A 23,472-nucleotide genomic window follows, 5' to 3' on the forward strand; every position below is an offset into this window, starting at 1 on the left:
GTGGAAAATCACTGGAAGGTCTTTTTTTTTTTTTTTTTAATTTTTATTTATTTATGATAGTCACACACAGAGAGAGAGAGAGAGAGAGAGAGAGGCAGAGACATAGGCAGAAGGAGAAGCAGGCTCCATGCACCGGGAGCCCGACGTGGGATTCGATCCCGGGTCTCCAGGATCACGCCCTGGGCCAAAGGCAGGCGCCAAACCGCTGCGCCACCCAGGGATCCCCACTGGAAGGTCTTGAATAGGGTTTTCTGCATTTTATTTTTCCTTCGATGTGTCACCTAGAAGCCACAATTAGAAATGGGAAATTAGCTTCTGGTCTGAGGCATTTGTAATCTCTGTATGAGAATTTTGGGAAAGTTGGGGGGAAACGTTGGGAAAGAAATGAATAGTTTTTAAAAGGTTTAGCTCCTCTCATCCTGGTAGAGGTTAAAAATTCAAGTTTTCCCCTATGACCCTTAAGAGACAAATTTAAATGTCTTAATCTGACACCAAAAGGCACCAGAACATAAGTTCAATTGTAGTAACCAATATAGTTTCTCTCCTTAGTTTTATTTTTGGTATCTATAAAGAAAATGCAATCCTTATTTTATAAACATCTTTAGGTTTGGCTACCCTTGGCCACCTGTTGGCCGTCACTCACAAATATGATTTGGGTTGTCTGGTGCTAAGTTGGTAAAGCCTCTGATTCTTGGTCTCGGCTCAGGTCGCGAACTCATGAGTCGTGGGATGGAGCCCAGTGTGGGGCTCTGCGCTCAGCAGGCAGTCTGCTTGAAGACTCTCTCCCTCTGCCCCTCCCCTACTTTCAAATAAATAAATACATCTACCAAAAAAGCAAAACAAATCTCGTTTCTGTTTTACCTCCTCAACAGGCCGAGTCTGTCACATTCACCATAGTGCAGCCCCCACGCCATGGTACCATCGAGCGAACCAGCAGCGGGGGCCATTCCCGGCACATCTCCACCTTCACCATGGAAGACATTTACCAGAACCGGGTCAGCTACAGCCATGATGGCAGCAACTCTCTCAGAGACCGGTTCACCTTCACCGTGGCTGACAGGACAAATCCCTTCTTTATCATTGAGGAAGGAGGAAAAGAGGTAAGGGGTAAAGACAGTGGAGAGGGAGGCAAAGTGTACCAGGGCTTGTCCGAAGGCAGAACATGGCATTTTCCAGCCAAGAAGAGCGTTGTTCTTATTCTGTCACTGATTGGCCTTGGGCTAATTACTTAACTTCTCTACGCCTCAGCTTTTCATCTGTAAAGTGGGTACAATAATAATTACCAGCTTCAGTTAGTCTAAGGATCAAAGGAGTTAATCCCCGTAAAGTGGGTAACATTGTTGGCAAATAGCAAGCACAATGAAGGGTGATGATAGTGATTGTTACTATTACTGTCATTATTTCTCTTTTCCTTTCTGTCCACCACTGACTCCTTTTATCTTTCTTCCATCTGATTCTAATATCTGATCTCATACAATTCTAGATTGTCTTTCCCTTTTATATATCCCCTTAATCACCCAGAGTTTCTCAATCTCATAAGGAATAGCCCGGTTAAGAGTATGGCTTTTGCCTCTAAAAAACACACTGATTTAGGGATCCCTGGGTGGCGCAGCGGTTTGGCGCCTGCCTTTGGCCCAGGGCGCGATCCTGGAGACCCGGGATCGAATCCCACATCGGGCTCCCGGTGCATGGAGCCTGCTTCTCCCTCTGCCTGTGTCTCTGCCTCTCTCTCTTTCTCTCTCTGTGACTATCATAAATAAATAAAAAAATTAAAAAAAAAAAACACACTGATTTAAATTCTGGCTCTGACACTAACTAGCTGAAATGTTTGTAAAATGGGGATATCTGCCCTTATGATGTACATAAAGCAGTTGGCCCAGTACCTTACACGGAGAACACAGGAAATATCAAATAAACTGTGGCTATCATAGCATCATCACAGTCATCGCTTTAAGACCAGCATATGAGAGCGGTAAAGGTGTTGTTCTCTTGAGGTCCTGCAGTTGTCAAGCTTTACTTCCCTAAGAGAATTGTTCCGTTCTAATGTTCAGGTGTCTGGAAGAAACTCTCAGATGTCCTCCACTCCCCTCCCTGCCACTTTTCCTCAGTCCTTCATTCTTCAGCCAGGGCTCCAGCAGGACCATAACCCTCCCCTAGGAATAATGGCAGCTGTGGTGAAAGGTAGGCTGGAGGACACGCCTGTATCTCACGCATCAGAAGCAGTGTTACTGAGCAACGTGATCACACCCCACTGTATTTCAGGAGGACAGAAGGGGCAGCTCTTCAGTCCTGTGGCATCCTTTCTTACTCTGATGATGAACGGGAATGATTCCTTTCCTGGAAGAAAGATCCACCCGCATCCTTTAGAGACAATCTGTGCGAAGATCATTCTCCCTTGGCCCAGGTGTCAGTGAGACGGCTCTTGGGGTTTCCTGCCAATTTGGTGTCTGCACTGCATTCCCACCTAGCAGATCATTGCTTTTCCTCTTCCAAACTATAGCTGCTCCCCCACTTCATTTGACTTTCAGAAGAGCAAAGAGATTCAGGATGAATCAGCAAGAAGGCTATCTCTCTGATAAACATAAAAGGTCATAGTAGGTTTCAAGAAGAACTGTATTTATTTTTGAAATGAGAATTATTTAGAAGGATTGCAGAAGATTGAAAAACTGGCATCTTACTGCCCTGCGTGCTGGCGTGCCTTATCCTCCCAGAGACAGGTTCTGGATTGGACCCACCTCCTGTGCGGAGTGCGTATGTGGACATGCATCTGCGTGAGAATGAAATCATAGACCAGCTTCTTTTCACTATCCCCCCAAATGCTTTTATTCTTTCTTGATGTCCTGTGCCCCTTTCCCCCATAAGGACTGTTCTTTCTCAGAAAAAGGGGGGAGAATATCCCCCCATGAATCTTCCCACACCTGCCAGAATCCCACCTGGAGACTCTGACAGTAACGTGTTAATGATAAGTGTAGTCCACCTCTTATGACAATTTTAACAAGAGTTATTGAAAGGAAGATACTGTTTGCTGTTTGACCTCAGGGCAGTATTGAACCCAACTAAGGAATGCATGGGTGTGGGAAAGTCAACTTCCATAGCAGATGAAATTGCAGAAAAATGCCACTTGTTTCGTGCTCTTCTTCTCAGATGGTCCCCACGTTATCAATCAAAGCATTCTCTGTGCCTCATGCCAGGGGTGATAAGCAATGGGAATGGGCACAGTTGTCCATTCTGAAGTGCCAACAGGTTTCAGGGGTTCCAGCTTTGTAGGTCGTGCACCTGGCCTAGTTCGGATGTCTGGGAATGATGACTTTTCTCTTTGGGTTTCCCTGCCAGGTTATGACAGCAGCACCTCAGCATTTCCAAATAGATATCCTCCCAGTAGATGATGGCACTCCTAGAATTGTTACCAACCTGGGGCTTCAGTGGCTGGAGTACATGGATGGCAAGGTAAGGCCTTTCCATCTGCCACATTCACATGAACCAACGTTGGCTATGTCCTTATCTGTGACCACTTGGGGACTAGAATTGCAGCTTGATTCATGTTTACCTCTCCTGAAGGGAGCTGATTGTCCTAAGATTGGAAAGCTCTGTGAGTTTGGTTAAGATTGTGTATAGTTTAAGATTTTCTTACAAAATGACCCCCAACGTACAGAAACTCAAAGAAGATAGAAGTTTAGTTTTTCTGTCACATATGGGGTGGCAGTATGTGGGCAGTCCAGGACTCTCTGTGACCATTCAGAGATGCAGATTCCTTCTGTCTTCTGATGCACTGGGTTGTTGCTGAGCCAAAACTCCTCAGCTCCTCATCGATATTCTAGCCCATGGGAAGAAGAAAACAGAGAAATAGAGGGTAAGGAACTTCATTTTAAGCAAGTGATATGATACAGAAATTAAACACATCATTTGTGCTTATATTTGGCAAGAAATTGGCTATATGGCTCCATCTGTTGCATGAGAGACTGGGAATAGAGTCTCTGGCTGGCTCAGCTAAAAGTTTGTTAACTAGAAGAAGGGGAGGATGGATTTTGGGGAAGTATCTGGAATATGCCATAGATGGGAAGGAAGTGAGTATTTTGTAGGTGAGTATCCTCAGAGGACTTCTATTTTAGAAATTCCTTTCTCTTCCTAAATCCCAATTTGATAATTTTAAGATATGCCAGATTCTTACCTCATATCATATCAAGCATTAAATTCTCATCCTCACCCAAACACACATACTTCTTCTCTAATCAGTTCAGGATCTGATTTTTCTTTTGTGTGTGGTATTCCCTCTAGGATATGGATTTTCTCATCTCCATGGAGCTGATCAGTTGGCTGTATATGTAGCTGCTATGCTATGATTTTCTATAGAACAGGCTGTGATTTTTAAAACTAGTACATATTCCTGCCATCCCCTATTTGATACCCCTGTCCCCATATCCAGAACCATCCCACTCTCTTCTTGATATTTTCCAATTGGTTTTCTACTTCCTACTTTTCTCCTACTGCAATGACTCTTATCCAAGTGTCAACAATGACTTTTATCTTGCCAAATCCAAAAGTCACTTACATATCCTTATTTTACTAGGTCTACTAATATTTAATACTGTTGACCACCCCCTTTTTTCTCTCAAACCTTTGCTCTTACTAAATGTTTGTTGAATTAATGAATGAGTGAATTAAAATTCAGCCAGTATATTTGGGCAATATTAGGGGTATGACATATTTATCTTACACAATTTCAAGAATTGTGATTGACTCCAGTAGGGTATAAAGTGCAGTCTTCTCTGCATCTTATCACTGTTTCAAAGTTCCAGACTCAAATCCCACCACCTGAAATTCCTCCTCCAATGCAGGTAGAATTAATCTCTCCCACTCCCATATATGGACAGTACTCTTTTTATATCTCCCGTTATGGCTCATGCCACAATTACCTTGCACACGAGCCTTTGTTTCCCAGTAAAATGTGAATACCTCAGGGATGGAGGCTGGGATGGTTGCAATCCTCGTAGCCTCTTTAATCCTAACAGAGTTTTCCATGCAGTAAATGCACTCACTAAATCATTGTTGAACAGAATTAAATTCTGAGTCAGAGGGTCTTGTTCTGGCTTTATTCCCACCTCAGAAATTAAATTTAATGGGTTTCTATTCCAGACAACCAACTTGATCACCAAGAAGGAACTGCTGACCATGGACCCAGACACAGACGACCAGCATCTTGTCTATGAGATAACAGAGGGCCCCAAGCATGGCTATGTGGAGAGCAAGCTGCAGCCTGGCAAAGCTGCTGCTACTTTCACACAGGGTGGGGACTCAGGGCACCGAGAGATGGGAGAAGTCTGTTCTAACTTTCTCGAAATTGTCTGATCTTTCTCACAACCACTTCTAGCTACTTACCCCCCAGTCACTTAATGGCAAACAAAATAGATCGTTTAGTGTCTAACTGTCCAACTTTGGAATTTTACTTCTCCCAGTTTCCATTTCCCATTACTCTGAATTATGGTAAAAAAAAAAAAGAAAGAAAAAGAGAAAGAGAAAAGAAAAGAAAAGAAAAAAAGAAAGAAAAGAAAAAGAAAGAAAAGAAAAAGAAAGAAAAGAAAAAGAAAAGAAAAGAAAGAAAAGAAAAGAAAGAAAAGAAAAGAAAAGAAAAGAAAAGAAAAGAAAAGAAAAGAAAAGAAAAGAAAAGAAAAGAAAAGAAGGAGGGAGGGAGGGAGGAAGGAAGGAAACACTTTGTCTTTACCATGCTTGCTCAGCTCCCAGGTTGCTTTATGTTTTGGTGAGATTTAGTGGAAGGATCACATGATACTGATTGGTTTTCTTCTTTTTCTAATTGAAGCAAAGTTGGCATACAATGTTACATTAGTTTCAGGTATACAACATACTTGGTTTTCCTTAAAAACAAAACCAACAACCATACTTTATGAAATATCTGTGATCCTATATGGCTTATTTTTTCTCTAAGGGTTATAGATTGTTTTTAAGTATTTAACAAAGAAAGTAAAATCAACAAGGGTATGTTGCTCAAAAGAAATATTTTCCTATTTTGAATCACATCAAGCAAACCATTTTGTATTTTAGTAGTCTTATAAGCATGTCAGACTCTTCTAGACTTCTTTTGAGGATGGCCCTTACCTTGAACAGTCATTGCAAAAACTGTCCCTTGTAACTCATACAGTATATTTCCCTTTTCTCCCTGTTTTCAATCTTAATGTTCTCTCCTAGAAGAGAACATTTTATGTGTCTTGTGTGGTTGTTTGAATTCAACCCCAGCTTTTCTTAGTAGCATATACCTTCCAAAGAACCTTATTTACAAGGAAGTAGGGGTGAGTGTGAGCATGTATACAGAGAGGATGGAGTCAAAGACTCTTTGTCAGCACTCAGATTTGACTTTAATATTCCAGAGAGATTCATTAAATCTCTCTAAGACCCTGGGATTCTCATTTTACAACAGCATCAAGGTACTTCCTGGACATATAGACAGCTCTTTTGCCACACAGAGCTATAGGATTTTATTTTAAAATCTGGCAGACACATTTATTTTTAAGACTACTATCCCTTTTTTTGTTCTTGGGAAATTACATTCTGTCTACAGCCCATTAGAAGAATAAACTAGGTATGTTAGCATGGGATCTCCGAGGCTGCCTACATCCCTGGGTTAATTCACAATGTGCTTTTTCTCACAGAGGATGTGAACTTGGGATTGATTCGTTATGTGTTACACGAGGAGAAGATCCATGAGATGATGGATAGTTTTCAGTTTCTGGTGAAAGACAGTAAACCCAATGTGGTCAACGACAATGTCTTCCATGTTCAGTGGTCCCTCATCAGCTTTAAATATACCAGGTACAAGGGTCATTGGTGTTCATTCTTGAGAAGTGAATCGGGCAAGCAGAGGAGATCAGATTGAAGTACCTGGGGGTCCACTCTAGTCATCTGATGGTGATGGTGGTGGGGATAACAATAATAGAAATGATAATGTCACCAAGTATTTTTTAATACTGTGTGTACCGGGCACTTGACATGCATCATCTTGTTTAATACTTGCAATTGTGAGATGAGTGCTATTGTTCTCCCCACAAGAACAAAGCAATGGAGACAGAAAGAGGTGAACTAATCTACCCAAAGTCACATAGCTAAAAAAGCAGTAAGACTAGGATTGAAAACCAGTGATCTTAACCATTGTGCTTTCTTGCATCGCCTACAAGTATTTTTGCTTCTGCCTTCAAGTTTTAGAAGATAATCCAGGAGAACTGATAAGAAACAAAATATGCATCCGATACTGGCTGAAAATAATCACTGGTGCATAATAACGACATCTTTGCCTTACCCTCTACATTCTCTCTGTTCTCAGGCTTGTATTCTCCCCTCATTCCTTTGATGTTCATAAGATTTGATGTCCTTTGGGAAAATTTCATAGCTTAATATAGACATGCTTTAGAGTGCTTTTGTAGTCTTTTGAGGGGTTGAGAGGCAAACAGGCACCAGCTTTGGTAAAGGTAGGCAAGCACAAGGTTGATTTATAGGTCAGATTATAACTAAGATTATGATTATGTGGGGGAAATCGTTCTTGAAGTCTATGTTTCAGAGACTTAACTATTCTAAGAAAGCAATTTCATGATGGTTATGATGAAAATTGGAATGGAGGTGGGAGATAACATAAAAACTTGATTTCATGTGCTGGGCCGTTCCACTCTTAGTCACATAGACTTAGAGAACTTAGTAAGATATTATAATCAGCTTTTATATATGTAAGCTTTGCTGTTATTTCCCTCTTGTTTATATCTCCTTAAAAATTAAATAAATGGGGACACCTGGGTTGCTCAGTGGTTGAGCATCTGCCTTCAGCTCAGGGCATGATCCCAGGGTCAGGGATCGAGTCCCACATCAGGCTTCTTGCGGGAAGCCTGCTTCTCCCTCTTCCTGTGTCTCTGTCTCTCTCTGTGTCTCTCATGAATAAATAAATAAAATCTTTTTTTAAAAAAATTAAATAAGTGGACTAAAACTGATCACTTTTTCTGGACAACCCTCAAGCGTTTAATGGGCTGAATAGTAGAGTGTCCCAAAGCTGGCAATGAAAACTAACCTGTTAGAGGTACTTAGTTGGCAACCCTCACAGCAACAAGACATAAGCCCTGTGATGAAAAACTCATCCCCAGCTCAGACCCTACTCACTCATGTCTTTTCTAAACTTAGATACTTATGAATTAATAGCACATGGAGAGTTTGCCTTCTACTTTGCCAAAGCAATACAAATTCATAGCAGCAAGCTAAGTTACCCCTGTGTTTTATTTTTTTAATTTTTTAAAAATTTTTATTTACTTATGATAGTCACAGAGAGAGAGAGAGAGAGAGAGAGGCAGAGACACAGGCAGAGGGAGAAGCAGGCTCCATGCACCGGGAGCCCGATGTGGGACTCGATCCCGGGTCTCCAGGATCGCGCCCTGGGCCAAAGGCAGGTGCCAAACCGCTGCGCCACCCACGGATCCCTACCCCTGTGTTTTAGTCTGTTTGTGCTGTTATAACAGAATACTGTAGACTAGATGGCTTACAAACAATAGAAATTTATTTCTCCCAGTTTAGAGGCTGGGAAGTCCTAGGAAAAGGTGCTGACAGATTCGGTGTTTAGTGAGGAGCCTCTTCCTGGTCCATAGGTAGTTGTCTTTTCCCTGTGTCCTCACATGGTGGAAGGACCAAGGAACTCTATGGGACCTCTTTTATAAGGGTACCAAACCCATCCATGAGGGCTCCACCCTCATGTCACCTCCCAAATATCAACATATTGGGGTTAGGATTTCAACATAGGAGTTTGAGGGGACATATTCAGTCTATAGCACAATGTCACAAAACTCCATTTGTCTAAACAGCTTTGTTACCTGGGCCCAATTCTCATTTTCTTATTTCTGCCATCACCCTGACTCCTTTGCACACTTCCTGGAGATCTGGTCCAGTCTGTTCCCACCTGACCTAAGTCATTAATTGCCTCGCAAGCAGCTTTCTTTCCTAGGAACTCACTATTCTAGTTATTCTACCACACTAGGGAGAGATTGTCATTTCTCTGTGTTTTGATGTACAAAGTACATAGTTCCTTGGTGCTGCCCATCTTCTGAATGACTTCCACCTTGCTCTGATAAAGGGGCAGATACCATTCTGCATCCACAGCCTCCTTGGTCTCTTGGTGCTGTGACTGTCCCAGGTGAACACATTTCCTCAATTTATAACCTGGCTTCTTAAAGAGACCAAACTTCCTATTCTCTGAACTATATGACACCAGTAGCCAACCAGAAGAGACAGGCATTAAACAAATGGATTCCTCACAGCCCCAACTCAGAATTTCAGAGACTGCCTTTTTGTGTGTTTCTAGCTATAATGTCAGTGAGAAAGCGGGGTCTGTCAGCGTCACAGTGCAGAGGAGTGGGAACCTGAACCAGTATGCCATCGTCCTGTGTCGCACTGAGGAAGGCACTGCCAGCTCCAGCTCCAGGGTCAGCTCCCAACCTGGACAGCAGGACTACGTGGAGTATGCTGGCCAGGTAGGTGTGCAAGGGGGCCTCTGAATACTGATCACCAGCGGGTACCAGCCAGGGCTGCATTGTGGTGTTGGCAAGTGTGGCACCTTCCCCCTAATTTTCACCGCACCTCCTTTTCCATTGGCGCCCTTCCTCGAGTGATTTTCCTGTGTTCCCTTCCCGCAGGGCTGAGTTCTTCCCAGTCCTACTCTCTGTGGAAGTTTTAACTGCTGAAGTCTGGATTATCTAGCTTCTCAGTCTTTACATTTTGCTTCATGGCTAAAAAAGGCCTCCAGGGCATCCTGTTCTACACAGGGCTGTTGGGATCCAAACCCTTTCTCAGTCCCTGCCCTTCTCTAACTGAAGGGAGGGCAGAGGAGGGTGTGGGGGATGGTTGGGAAGCTCTTGGAAGAGATGGGTAAGAGATGATGGGAGCTTGAGTTTCAGTTATGAAGCCAGGTTGGAAACAAGTGGGTAGACTGAAGATGACTAAGGACTGATAGAATTTCACAGCAGATTAGAGAGTGGGCAGAAGCGGGAAAGGGATGGTGATGCCCTGTGCTGGGAGGGGACATGGTCAGAGGAGCAGGTTTGGAGATGGGGTGACCTTGACTGTGCTTTGGACAAGCCAAGTATGACGAGCCTGAGACTGAGAGGACAGCTGTGCTGGTTGGCAGCAAGTGCAGAAAGCAGTTAGGGTGGCACTACATGTGCAGGTCTCTACCACAGTGGTGGTAACTAGTGCCAAGGGGGGATGAGACAGAGCAGAGAGCAAACAGAAAAAGAAAGGAAGAGGACTTAAACAGTAAACTCCTTTACGGTAGGATACCCCGTATTTGTCATCTTTTATGTTTGGCACGATACCTGGTGCTTCCTAGGTATTTCTTCAATGTTTTTGCAAAGTAAATTCACTGTTTTTATGACATCATAAATCTCTGTAACGAGGAGCGGACTCTCTCTTTGAGTTATTTCAGCTGGACTGAGGTCAAATTTAAATGAGGAATTAGAAGAAAATAGATAAGCCAAGGAATCTTTCAGCAAAATCATAATAAAGAGTACATACTTGTGTTTGTCAAGGAAAGACGAAAGGTAGTGGGTTCTAGAACTAAACAGAGATCTAGAGATGTTTCATTCAGTTGGGAGTGTTTTGAAATGTGGAGTGTAGTAAATTTTAATTTGATTAGTTGATTAGATATGGAATAGTAATTTTCTGCTGATGGAAATAATGTGTTTTTCAGATTTGTGTGTCCCTTGAGGTTTATGACTATTTTACACATTTTAGCTATCTCAGTTTACACAAAGTGTAGTCCAGGCCTATTTTCTACTCTTTTGGTTTTGGATAAGTCCATAACCCTGGTTCCTTTTCAAGGTTTTATCTTTATCCTTTTATTAAGACAAAGTAAAACCAGAATAAATCCCTATAAGTTCACAATTGTGTGAATATAAAATGATTTCTCTTTTTTGTACCAGGCTAAATTCATTTACATTATAGATCTAGACTATCTTAATGGCAAAGGATTTAGTTAAATACAAAGTCAAGATTCAGTCTGGCTTGTTGATATTATAACTTTCTCTGGATTCAAACTCCATTATTCAGGAAACTGAAGATTCTATATCAATTTTTCTTGTGTTAGCAATGTGGTAATGGTAATAAGGATAACATCTCACATTTGTTCAGTGCTTTAAAATACATCGTGTCATATAATCTTCCCAGTAAATATGCAAGATAAGCATGTGAAATTGTTATTTAGCTGATGAGGAATCTGACATTTGTAAAGATTCATAGACTGACCCAGCTTAAAGTCAGAACATTTACATTCCAAGTTCAAAGATCATTCCAGGTAAATCTGCCACAAATATAAGGGGACCTGAGTAACCAAATGACTCTTGCTATCCCAAGTGAATTAATAAAACAAGATATGAATAGTTACCTACATGTTTTTCTACAGTCACCAAATAGTAGAAAGATGTCTTTGCCCTCCATGTCCTGATGCGGTAAATGAGCTCCAGTGTGTAGATGAAGGCTAGGAAGAGGTAGCCAAGTGTTCCAGGTGATGAACAAGAAGTTGGGGTAGAAGAACCAGCTGTTTCATTCAGTGCTCTACCCACTAGATTTGGTTCCTATTTTCCCATGATATTCTAGGGGAGTGAGCAGGGGAATGAGGTACAGTAGAACTGTTTGTTGTTTCCTTTGTGACAGGTGCAGTTTGATGAGCGAGAGGACACCAAGTCCTGCACCATCGTCATCAATGATGATGATGTGTTTGAAAACGTTGAGAGTTTCACCGTGGAGCTCAGCATGCCGGCATATGCCCTATTAGGGGAATTCACCCAGGCGAAGGTCATTATCAATGACTCCGAGGACGAGCCCACATTAGAATTTGATAAGAAGACCTACCGGGTCAACGAGAGCGCTGGTTTCCTATTTGCACCTATTGAAAGAAAAGGTCTGTTGGTGCCAAGGGTGACAAGGAACTATAACAATAGCTAGCTTTTTTTTAGTTCTTTTTATGTGCCAAGTCCTCATGTACCATATTAACTTCTGTGTGTAAGTGCTTTACATGTATTAGCTCATTTAACTTCCCAGAACAACTCTAATAATGATCCTACCTGTAGTGAGCACTATTGGAAAGCTTCTCTTAGTTCAAGTTGTTAGCACTCCCATTTATTCTTTAATGTGACTAGAAGACTGGTCATATTTTGCCTTGCAAATTATTCATGAACTTAGGATTCCTAATCAATCACCCAATCTATAAAATACTTAGTAGCCCTGGTCAAGGAGGGAAGTTTGTAAGAACTGGCTTCTCATCTTAGTTTTGGAAGATAGAAAATATATTTTAAAGATTTCCCTACGTGACTGTCATGTATAGAGCTCAGATGAGAAATAAACCATGTATGCTAAATAAAGGGCAATGCTTGAGGGATTGAAAACAAAATAAAGATCGTATGCATTTGTGAGTGTGCAAATGTTGAGACTTTTAAAGTCATGGAAATTAAATCCTCATTCAAAGCCTGAACATGACTATAAGTGATGATGTCAGGTTTTTTATTGAATCTGCTGACTATTAGTGTAACATACACTGTAGATAGGGTAAACCCTTGGTGATGCCACTTGGAAAACAGGCAAGGCCCATTGATTGCTCTGGGCCAGCGAGCCAGGCCCAGAACAGGCTATCTTCTGGGGACATGGCAACACTAATAAGTAAAGTCATTTGTACAGAGATGCAGGTTTTATTTTGTTTTGTTTTTCTTTTTTTAAACAAGCTGATTTCTCCCTGGAAATTAAAGTGCAGAAGTTTATTCAGAAAGGCAGTGAACTGTGCTCAGAGCACGACCTTTGGGACTCAATTACTTTGCTACTTAAAGTACCAAATATGTCTCTTATCTTTATACCCGCTGTGGTCTTAGATGTTGAGCAATGAGTCTTGTGAATTAACAGAGCACAAAATTCACAGAATAGGAAATCCATTTTAAGTTGTTTGGTGAAGTATCTGGAGTATATGAAATCCTCAAGTGGTTTATACCACAGGCTTAAGAAGCTGCAAATGCAGGAAGGCTTCATGTCAGAGTTTGAACAGAAGTAGTGATGGGATGGGTCAGAGGGAACCAAGCTTACCAAATTATCAGAGATTTTAATATTTGAGAAGTGCTCATTCAAATGCTTTGATTTTCTTACCATTTGTATTTCAGGAGATTCAAGCAGCATTGTATCTGCAATTTGCTACACAGTCCCTAAGTCAGCTATGGGAAGTAGTCTCTATGCTCTAGAATCTGGCTCTGATTTTAAATCTAGAGGGATGTCTGCTGACAGTCGTGTGATATTTGGGCCTGGTGTCACCATGTCCACCTGTGATGTCATGCTTATTGATGACAGCGAGTATGAAGAGGAAGAAGAGTTTGAGATTGCCCTGGCAGATGCTTCTGACAATGCCCGCATCGGAAGGGTGGCATCAGCCAAGGTGCTCATTAGTGGTCCCAATGATGCCTCCACTGTGTCCCTAGGCAACACGGCTTTCACTGTCAGTGAAGATGCAGGTAATAGGGGATCCCTGGGTGGCTCAGCGGTTTAGCGCCTGCGTGATCCTGGAGTCCCAGGATCAAGTCCCACATTGGGCTCCCTGCATGGAGCCTGCTTCTCCCTCCACCTGTGTCTCTGCCTGCCTCTCTCTCTTTCTGCCTCTCATGAATAAATAAATAAAACCTTAAAAAAAAAGATGCAGGTAATAGAGAATCTCTGGGATTCTATTGCCCACATCCTGATCCCTTTCTTGAACAGTTTCCTTTTAAATTTAAGAATGTCCTGAAGACATTTGAGAATGCAGTGGCATTCTGAGGAATGCCTCAGTGACTCCATTGTCAGTCTGAGACATATAATACCAAGCATTAAGACCAAAAATGGAAGGTAGTGAAGAATAGGGAATTCCATCCACTTTTCTTGCCCTGGTTACTGATGGCAGGGAGGGATCTGGTTTAGAGCTTCATTGAATGATCTCTGTGGTCCAGAGGAAGGACATGGTGCTAAGCATTTTAGCTTCTGAAGGTGAGAAATATGATCTGTTTTGAGGATGGGGGTAAACTTACTTTAGCATACTGTTAGCTGCCAGAACAAATAAATTCCAAAGTTTAGTGTCCTAACAAATGAAACTTTTTCATTCATATCATGCCCCAAAGCAGTCAGTGGGCAGATTTCTTCCACCCAGGCTCCTTTCTTCTTTTGGCTCCACAAAGGCCTCAAAGTCTTCTGAGTGCTACTAGCAGACATACTGCCAGAAGGGGCAGCAGCTGCGCTGAGCATCAGTGATCTGAGCCACCTGGTCAAGGTCATTCACCTCTTCGAAGGTGATAGTCTGAGAGATAATGGGAACAAGTATTTTTGAGCACTTACTCAATGCCCAGCACCATGCCATCTGCATTCCATACATTCTCATTTAGTCTTCTGTAGAAAAGAAAACATTATATAGAAGAGCAAAGGGAGGCTCAGAGAGATGAAATAAAGCCTCAGAGATCAGTAAGCTAATATGGCAGAGCTGAGATTAGAACCTAGACCTTTCCTATACCATGTTTCCTTCTTATACACCAAATGCTCAGCCATGACTACTTGTCATCTTGCAGCTTATTGGCTGAAAAAATATGATTGATGGGATTTTCTTTTGCTTTTCTTTGACCTTGATTGGGAAAATAGCTAAAAATCTACAAGTACATCATTAGGACACTACAAAGTATGATGTCACCGTGGACCAGAAGATGAGCTTCATTCCTAAGATAAGCAATAACACACATGGTTTAGGGATCCCTGGGTGGCGCAGCGGTTTGGTGCCTGCCTTTGCCCCAGGGCGCGATCCTGGAGACCTGGGATCGAATCCCACGTCGGGCTCCCTGCATGGAGCCTGCTTCTCCCTCTGCCTGTGTCTCTGCCTCTCTGCCTCTCTCTCTCTCTGTGTGACTATCATAAATAAATAAAAAATTTAAAAAAAAACACACACATGGTTTAAATAATGATGTGTGCACCACTCGGATAAAATAGGGAAATCAACCCAGTTAGGAACATTTAATTAGGAACATGCAGCTTCAGGCCCCATAGAGTTCCTTAGCTGGTTCGTTCTTAATTGACTATTTCCTATATCACCCCTGAGGCTCTCGTCTCGAGTTTCTTCTCCTGAAATAGGCTTGAGATGTTTTTTGATGGGCCCTCTCCAGTTTGTTTTTCTCCTATGAACCGTGTCTTTCATAAAACCACAAAACCACTTTCTCCTAAGGGCTGTCTCTCCAGTACTACCTCCATGAAGCCCTCCTCCAGGTCTGCTCTTCATATTGTTAGTAAAAGTGGGGGGTGGGGAGTGGCACCTCACAGCTTTCCTCAGAGGGAACACAGGAGCATCACTGAAATTGTATTAGACAAGCTCACAGGGTAAAGCTGCTGCTGCTGTGAGGAAGAACATTATTCTGAAAACCCACTGTGCTGGCCCGAGACTAACCATTGACATCTCTGTGGATATCCATTTAGGTACAGTGAGGATTCCAGTTATCCGCCATGGGACTGACCTTTCTACCTTCACATCTGTCTGGTGTGCAACACGACCTTCAGACCCAGCTTCTGCCACTCCAGGAGTTGACTATGTTCCCAGCTCTAGGAAGGTGGAGTTTGGGCCAGGTGTCACTGAGCAGGTGAGCATAGAGCAGTCAAAGGCCAGATGGGCCTGTTAATGTGGGCTCTATTCTGCTCTCCAAACTCTCTGGAGGACTCTGAACAACCCTTGCCTTATTACTGTCTTCCCTTTCTTCACAAACACAAACATGCAAACAAAAGAATAAACCCAGAGAGAGCTTCTACAAACTCTCCAAGTGACATTGTCAGCATCTAATATCCATCACCACAGATTTAGTATATGAACTGTACTTGTTTAATGTAAATATCTAGAGACAGAACCCCTAAAGGTTTTGTAAGAGATTATCGTTTTATGGACTAAAAAACTTACTGTCAGACCACCGCAGAAAGCAAGTTACCACCTTTGTACTCTGCTAAAGGCAAACGGGTGTTGCGTGTCTGTAAGGTTTACTTTGATTTTTCTTCTTCTTATATTATTTTTTAGATCAAGATTAATCAACATATAGCATATTAGTTTCAGGTGCACAACATAAAATGATTCAGTATTTGTGTATATTGTGAAGTGATCACCATAGTAAGCCTAATCAAAGTCATGATTTTTTTTTTTTTTTCTAGTATTGCACCTTGACTATTTTGGATGACACTCAGTATCCAGTAATTGAAGGGCTAGAGACGTTTGTGGTTTTTCTCAGCTCAGCACAAGGGGCCGAACTGACCAAACCCTTCCAGGCTGTGATTGCAATTAATGACACATTCCAGGATGGTAAGATATTATAGATGTCAGCTCGTGGCTCAGACTATATTTTTGTTTCTTCCTTACCTTCCAAATATATGACATTAGAACTCATTCACCTTTTCACTCAAGAAATTGTGTGTGTATGAATGTGTGAGCACATGTATGTACCTACTTTCCCATAGAAATATGGGAGAGAGATAAAAATTCATGTTTCTGCTACTGTGCTAGGCACAAAAAGATATATAAGCCTTGGACCCTGTCCTCAAGAATCTCAATGTCTAGTTGGGGAGATCAGACCTTTAAACAGAAAAATTAGAATATATTATGATAAATGACCTAATAGTGCTATAAATCCAGTAGTAGGGGAGCAGAGGCGACTGAACAGCAACTATTTGTGGAAGAACTGTAGATTTCACAAAGGATGTGATATTTAAACCGGGTTTTAGAATATGATATGAGTTCGTCTAATGGATAGTGAAATAAAGTTTTGTCAAATGGAGAGATATAGTACATATGCGCTATAAAATTTTGAAAGACGCATATTTGGAAAACAGTGAGATACTTTTGTTTTAAGCCTGGCAGGAGATGAATAGAAGGAAATGAAATGTAAAGACAGGTTGGAGTCCAGTTCTAAAAGGTCTTCTTATGTTGTAGCTGGCCTAAGGGATCTGTAAGCAGAGGACCAACAGCTGCTCCTAAATAGTATGATTTCTGAGGGAGGAAACTGACACTGGCAGTCCTGTAGATGATGTACAGGAAAGAATAGACAGCAAGTACATGAACAAATTAGCAGTCGCCACTGAAGATTTAACCTAACTAATAGGAAGATGGCAAGGAAAGGACAGTTGCTTCTTGGGAAGAGTTGATGAAATTTAGAATTGTCAAATTCTGGAGTTCGTAAGAAGATCAGGTCAAACTTTTCACCTGAAGCAAGAGGACCCTCATTAACGTTGCCAGTGGTTGACAATAGCACCCATGATCAGACTCTTTCAGTGACTGAAAAGTCACCAGAAAAGAAATAAGCAGCCAAGCAGGGTGATCCTTAATGCTTTCATTTATTTTTAAATTATTTATTTATTTAGATTTTTTTTAAGTGACAGAAAAAGGGGCACTTGGGCAGCTCAGCGGTTGAGCATCTGCCTTCGGCTCAAGTCATGATCCCGGAGTCCTGGATCGAGTCCCACATTGGGCTTCCCATGGGGAGCCTGCTTCTCCCTCTGCCTGTGTCTCTGCCTCTTTCTCTGTGTCTCTCATGAATAAATAAATAATTTTTTTAGGTGACAAAAAAATATATACTATGAAAATTAAGTCTACCTTCTACCCCTGTCTCCTAACTCTGGTTGTTCTCTTAGACAACCATTTTAAACAGTTTATTGTTATATGTACCCTTCAAAAGGAAAAAAAATGTGTGTGTGTGTGTGTGTATATATATATATATATATATATATACACACACAATGCATATATAATGCATATGTAATGCAAATGTCCTAAATAATATCTTATTTTAGACCTAGGTTTATTGAGATCTAACATATACAAATTAAAATTCACCCTCTTAGTCCACAATTCTGAGTTTTGACAGATGCATGCAGTGGCGTACCCACCACCACAATCAAAATGTGGAACAGTTTCAATACCCTACAGAATTCTCTTGTGCCCCTTTGCAGTCAATGTCTTGCCTGACTCAAACCCTGGCAACCACTGCTGGTTTTATGTCTATATAGTTTTGTTGCTTCCAGAATGTCATATAATTGGAATCCTGTAATATAGCAACTTGGGTCCGGCTTCTTTCATTAGAATATTGTGCCTGAGAACCATCCATGTCGTTACACATATGAGTAGTTCATTTCCCTCACTGCAGAGTAGTTTCCCTTTATATAGATGCACTACAATTTGTTCATCCACTCAGCTGTTGAATGACATTTGAGTTGTTTCCAGGTTTTGGCAGTTATGACTGCAATGACTATCAATATTTGCATATAGTTTTTGTGTGAATATAGGTTTTTATTTCTCTGGGGTAAACACTTAGGAGTCGGGTTGCCGGAATGTATGGTAAGTGTTTAACATTATAAGAAACTAAAAAAATTAAAAAAATTAAAAAAAAAAACATTATAAGAAACTGCCAGCCTGTTTGCCAAAGTGGTTGTAACTATTTTGCATTACCACCAGCAGTATATGAGAATTCTGGGTGCTCCATATCCTCACCAACATTTGGGGCTGTCAGCTTTTGGTGGGATTTCTTTAGTTATCCTAGTAGATGTATAGTGATGTCCCATGGTTTGAAAGTAATTTCCCTAATGACTAATGACACTGAGATCTTTCCAAGTGCTTACTTACCATCTATATATCTTCTTTAGCAAAGTATTATTCAAATATTTACCTCATTTTTAATTGGGTTATTTTTCCCTCTATTATTGCATTGTTATAAAATCTGGACAGACATTTGTGTTTTGCAAATATTTTCTCCCAACCTGTTGCTTGGTTTTTGTTCTTTTAACAAGATCTTTCAAAGGGCAATAGTTTTTCACTTTAAAATAGTCCTATTTATCAATAATTTGATTATGGATTGTACTTTTTATGTTGTTTCTAAGAAATCTTTCTTTGACCCAAGGTTACAAAGATTTTTTTCCTGAGTTTTCTTGAGGAAGTTTTAGTTCTAATTTCTAGATTTTGGTTTATAATCCATAAAATGGAAACTTTTAAACTGTGAACAAGATTATAACAAACTATTTTATATTATACATTACCTCAGTTTACAGAGTGTTATACTAGACATTATCTCATTTGCTGATAATCTCATGTATATTTGTTAGTATTTCTGTAGATAAGGAGACTAGAATCAGGAGAGTACACTCAAAATCTCATACAGAGAAGGACCAGCATGCGTTCTAAGACTTTGGCTTGTCCATATTCTTTGCACCACACTAAACAGTCCTATTTGGTGCAGCAGTAGAATCTGTGAGATGTGTTTTTTTCCTTATTCATAAAAAGAAGAAGGAAAGAAATTCAGTTATTCTTCTTATTCTTGAGAAGGTTTCTAGTTCTTTTTCATGAAAAGTAGTTAATTTCCTTCTAATGGGATGGAAAGGGAATGCAAAATCAGAAGTCCTAAAATAAAATACCAGCCCACCACTTCCTACCTTCTGGCCTTAGACTAGGAACATAAGGTTACTGAGCCTCATTTTTTTAATCTGTAGGTAATGAAAGTACCTACCGTACAAGGTTATTGTAAGGATTAAATTAGATAAGGTTTGTGAACATATCTACCATGGCACATAGTAGATTTTATTACATGTTAATTTCTTTTCTTCCTGACACATCAGTAGTTTATCACACTTGCCCGTGGAACTCCAGTTATGTGCAACAAAACTCATTGCCCCATATCAACAGAAAAGATTCCATTTGGATTTTTTTCTACATTTTATTGATGAACGTTAGGGTTGCAAACTTAGAAAATGAATATGTTAGATATATCTCATGTTTCAGGGAGGTTACAACAAACTGTATTCAGTCAGGAATTCATCCCAGAGAAAGAAATCCCCAAACCGATTTCAGTAACCCATTGTAGTGTTCAGTGGTTGTCTATCAGTCATCCTTCTTCTTAGTTCTTGCTAATTCTTGTTGAGTTTTTTCCTTGTGCACATTGTAAAGTGGAAATATCTTACCTTCTCTCTAATCTTTACAAGCTCTTCTACTAGTGAAACAGGTTAATAATTTGACCAAAGTCATACAGAGAGGAAGTGATGGGACCAGACTTAAAACCTAGGTCTGTTCTATCCACATCCAGCCTTCTGGTTTTATACCCTAGCGTGCTTACTCTTCACATTGCAGTTTTAGATGCTCAGTGTCACTCAGTTCCTTATAAAGTCAACTTTCAGTCTTCCAAGTGACCTTAGGTATTTTGTCTTTCCACACGGTGATCTCAGGCCCTTAAATCATCTGAGTAGTCAATCTCAAAACATTTTCCTATTTGTACTTTCTTCTGCTGCTCTGGTACCTGGAGTTAGACTTTGGTATGGACTTGAGGAATGCTGAGCAAGACAGGAAAAGCCTTGTAGCCATGATCTCATCATATACCTGGATGTGCACTATATCCTACCTACTCTAACTCTGGAGAACTGGACACAGGATTTCTCCTAAATCTCCAACCTAACTATGGCCCATAAAGAGGCCCGTGAAAATCAGAGGGTGGCATTTGCACCTACTTTATCAGTTACTGAGAATATTGGTGGATAACATTTTCCATGCCTAAAACTGGCACCTAGCACTGTGTGGGTTACAATGGAGTGGAGAGGAGAGTCCCAGCATCTATTTCAGGACAAATGACTAGCACAAGTAAGGAAAGAACTACAAATTGGGTTGTGCGTGATGAATGTGCTGAGAGTGTGACAATAAGTGTATGATACCCAGTGCAAACCTGTGAACCTCCACAAGTCATCCCTATTTCATGGGCACACATCCCATCGGTGTGGAAGGAGAAGGTGTTCTATAGTCAAGCAGAACTGAGAAGAGTGCTCCTACTTCCTGAGGGGATTATAATCAGGGCACTGAGAAGAGAACATGAAATGACATATATGGAAGCCCTTTACATACTGCTGGACTTGGACTGGGCCTTCCTTTGTATGCCATGAACCCCCATGTACAGATCTAACACTGAACCCACCTTATGGTTTTTCCATTGTCTCTTGCCTCAGTCTTCCACCAGACTAGTCGCTCCACAAGGCAAGGACCATTCCCTGCATGGCATGCAATCATGAGACATGTTTACCCACTGCCCTTATTTCTACTTCTCTCTTTCTCCCTCTTTTTCCAGATAGGGAAAGGAGTGGGGCTTAATATCTAGTTAAAGAGGAAAAAAAGGAGTCTTTTACAGCTCAAGAAGAACTTTGGGTTGATTAATACACGACAAAACCCAAACTTACCCCTTTCACTTATAACTATCATCTGACATGGTGCCTCTCAGGCCAGCAAGAAAAATCAATCCAAAGCTTTCGATAATCTTTCATGAGCAGAAAAGCTTCCTTGCTTGTTGTTTTTACCTGCCAACAAGTTTCCTTCTTGTCCTTCTATGCTAGGTCATGTCATTGCCACACACCTTTTGACAGTACAGACCATTTTCCTAGATGACAGAACCCTAAATGATAAATGTTTGGGGCTTAATGCCAAAGTTGTTAATTTTCCTTTAGGTGTGGTGTTCTTTTAAGAAGTATCTTTTGGGTTTTTCTTTGGTAATAAGTGATAACTCCTAGATTTAGCTTAGATAATGAGTTTGCTTTGTTTTTGCTCACACCAATGGTTCTGAGCAGTGGGTAGGTTGGAGTCAAACAACTTTTTACATATGGACTTGCAGAATGCTTGGGTCCTTGCCTTTTGGTTCCTTCCTTTCAGGTTTGGCAGGGCATATGCAAGACACAGTGAAGAAATAGGGGACTACAGCTTTAGGGTCAGCTTCTGCCACAGTATACTTTGACATGTGACTGACTGGAGGGACTACTTCTTCATATTGTTCATTAAGAAATCAAGAACCAGTAGGGTGCCTGAGTGGTTCAGCCAGTTGAACCTTTAACTCTTGGTTTCAACTCAGGTTCTGATCTCAGGGGTCATGGGATCAAGCCTCACATCAGGCTCTATGCTCAGCACAGAGTCCACTTGACTTTCTCTCCCTCCCTCCACAAGCGCTCTCTCTCTCTCTCTCTCTCCAATAAATAAATAAATCTTAAAAAAAAAAAAAAAGAACCAGCAATCAACAAGATGTTGGTCTCAAAAGATGACATGTCTTAATGTAGAGCATTATGTAAGCATTGTAGGAAGTAAGGAAAAAAATGATTCTTCATATTGAGAACTGTTGACTGAAAAGCCCATGTTTTTTAACACAATGTGGCTATAGTCCCTTCTTAAAGTCAAATGAGATCATTTGAGCTATAAAAGAAAAGGTGATTTTATAGCAGTAGACACAGACTGGGAGCCCACTGGCCAAATTCAACATGTGGATGTCTTTTATTTGGCACAAATGGTCTGGCCTATCTGGAATTTCTTTATACCATTTTAACTGATTACTTTTTTGAAATTTAGCAGATAAGACATAAAAACCCAGACTTCTGATTTCATCTGAAAATAGGATGATTTGTCAACAAAAGACTGGAGTTGAGGGATGACCCCCTTTAAAAAGGCCTGCACTTTCCTCTTTACCAATGTCCCCATTCTTCCCTACTGTCTGTCTGGCCCAGGACCAATGTGAGTGGCCACTTATTTTCAGGCTTACACTGCTTTTTTCCTTTTTGTAGCCTTAGACAAAATTTGAACTTTTTTTGCATACTCAAGTCTTAATAAAAATTTTCCTTACACCTGGCCCATTTCTTTACTTGCATTACTTGTTTGCATTTGAAATGGGGACTACACCCTGAAGCTAGGAGAAAACAGGTGCAAAATTAATTTATTCTGTTTCATTAGAAGTACACTCAACAGTGGAAGCAGTTCCCTTGTCTTGGGACCAAGCATGTCTTGAAATCTGCTTACCATCTCTGATTTGCCAGCCTCTGATGGCCCTTAGTAGAACTTTCCTACCAAGTGGCTACTGAGGGCTTCTGAGGACTATGGCCACCTTTTCTCTGTCTCCCACTAATGATGCCTCCATCTTTCCTTATGCTCCCCCAGTGCCCAGCATGCAGTTTGCCAAGGATTTGCTCCTAGTGAAGGAGAAGGAGGGTGTCCTGCAAGTGCCCATCATTCGGAGTGGAGATCTGAGCTATGAGTCATCAGTGAGATGCTATACCCAGGGCCATTCAGCTCATGTCATGGAGGACTTTGAGGAGAGAAGAAATGAGGACTTTTCGCGGATTACATTTCTGAAAGGGGAGAAAGTAAGTGGATTCATGATGGCTGAAAGATCAGATTGTGTTTTTCCTTGATACCTTTACTTGTCCATAATGAAGTAATTTAGACAAATTCTGAACATCCTAGGAATTCTTTTACTAATTGATATTATTTGTAATATTATCATCAGTCTCATATGGCTTTCTTCTTTGTATCCTGTTTACAACCAAATACATATATCATTGGTTTAGCTGGGAATTTAGAGTATATGTAACATTTCTGGAATTTAACAGAATCAAATGAATGAGGCTTCTCTTAATTTGCAATTG

The 23,472-nt window shown here is 40.9% G+C and overlaps 1 protein-coding gene across 1 annotated transcript in view; it reads left to right on the forward strand.

Moving 5' to 3' along the window:
• FRAS1 (Fraser extracellular matrix complex subunit 1) overlaps positions 1-23,472 on the forward strand; it is a 435,467-nt gene that overhangs the window by 360,116 nt on the left and 51,879 nt on the right. The window contains exons 50-59 of the mRNA XM_072810116.1: positions 873-1,100; positions 3,334-3,447; positions 5,134-5,284; positions 6,663-6,822; positions 9,341-9,509; positions 11,686-11,932; positions 13,176-13,520; positions 15,490-15,650; positions 16,207-16,354; positions 22,985-23,190. Of these exons, the coding sequence (XP_072666217.1) occupies positions 873-1,100; positions 3,334-3,447; positions 5,134-5,284; positions 6,663-6,822; positions 9,341-9,509; positions 11,686-11,932; positions 13,176-13,520; positions 15,490-15,650; positions 16,207-16,354; positions 22,985-23,190 (1,929 nt within the window). The remainder of the gene's footprint in view (positions 1-872; positions 1,101-3,333; positions 3,448-5,133; positions 5,285-6,662; positions 6,823-9,340; positions 9,510-11,685; positions 11,933-13,175; positions 13,521-15,489; positions 15,651-16,206; positions 16,355-22,984; positions 23,191-23,472) is intronic.

Source organism: Canis lupus, chromosome 33, assembly GCF_048164855.1.
Source record: "Canis lupus baileyi chromosome 33, mCanLup2.hap1, whole genome shotgun sequence".
Classification (NCBI taxonomy): Eukaryota; Metazoa; Chordata; class Mammalia; order Carnivora; family Canidae; genus Canis; species Canis lupus.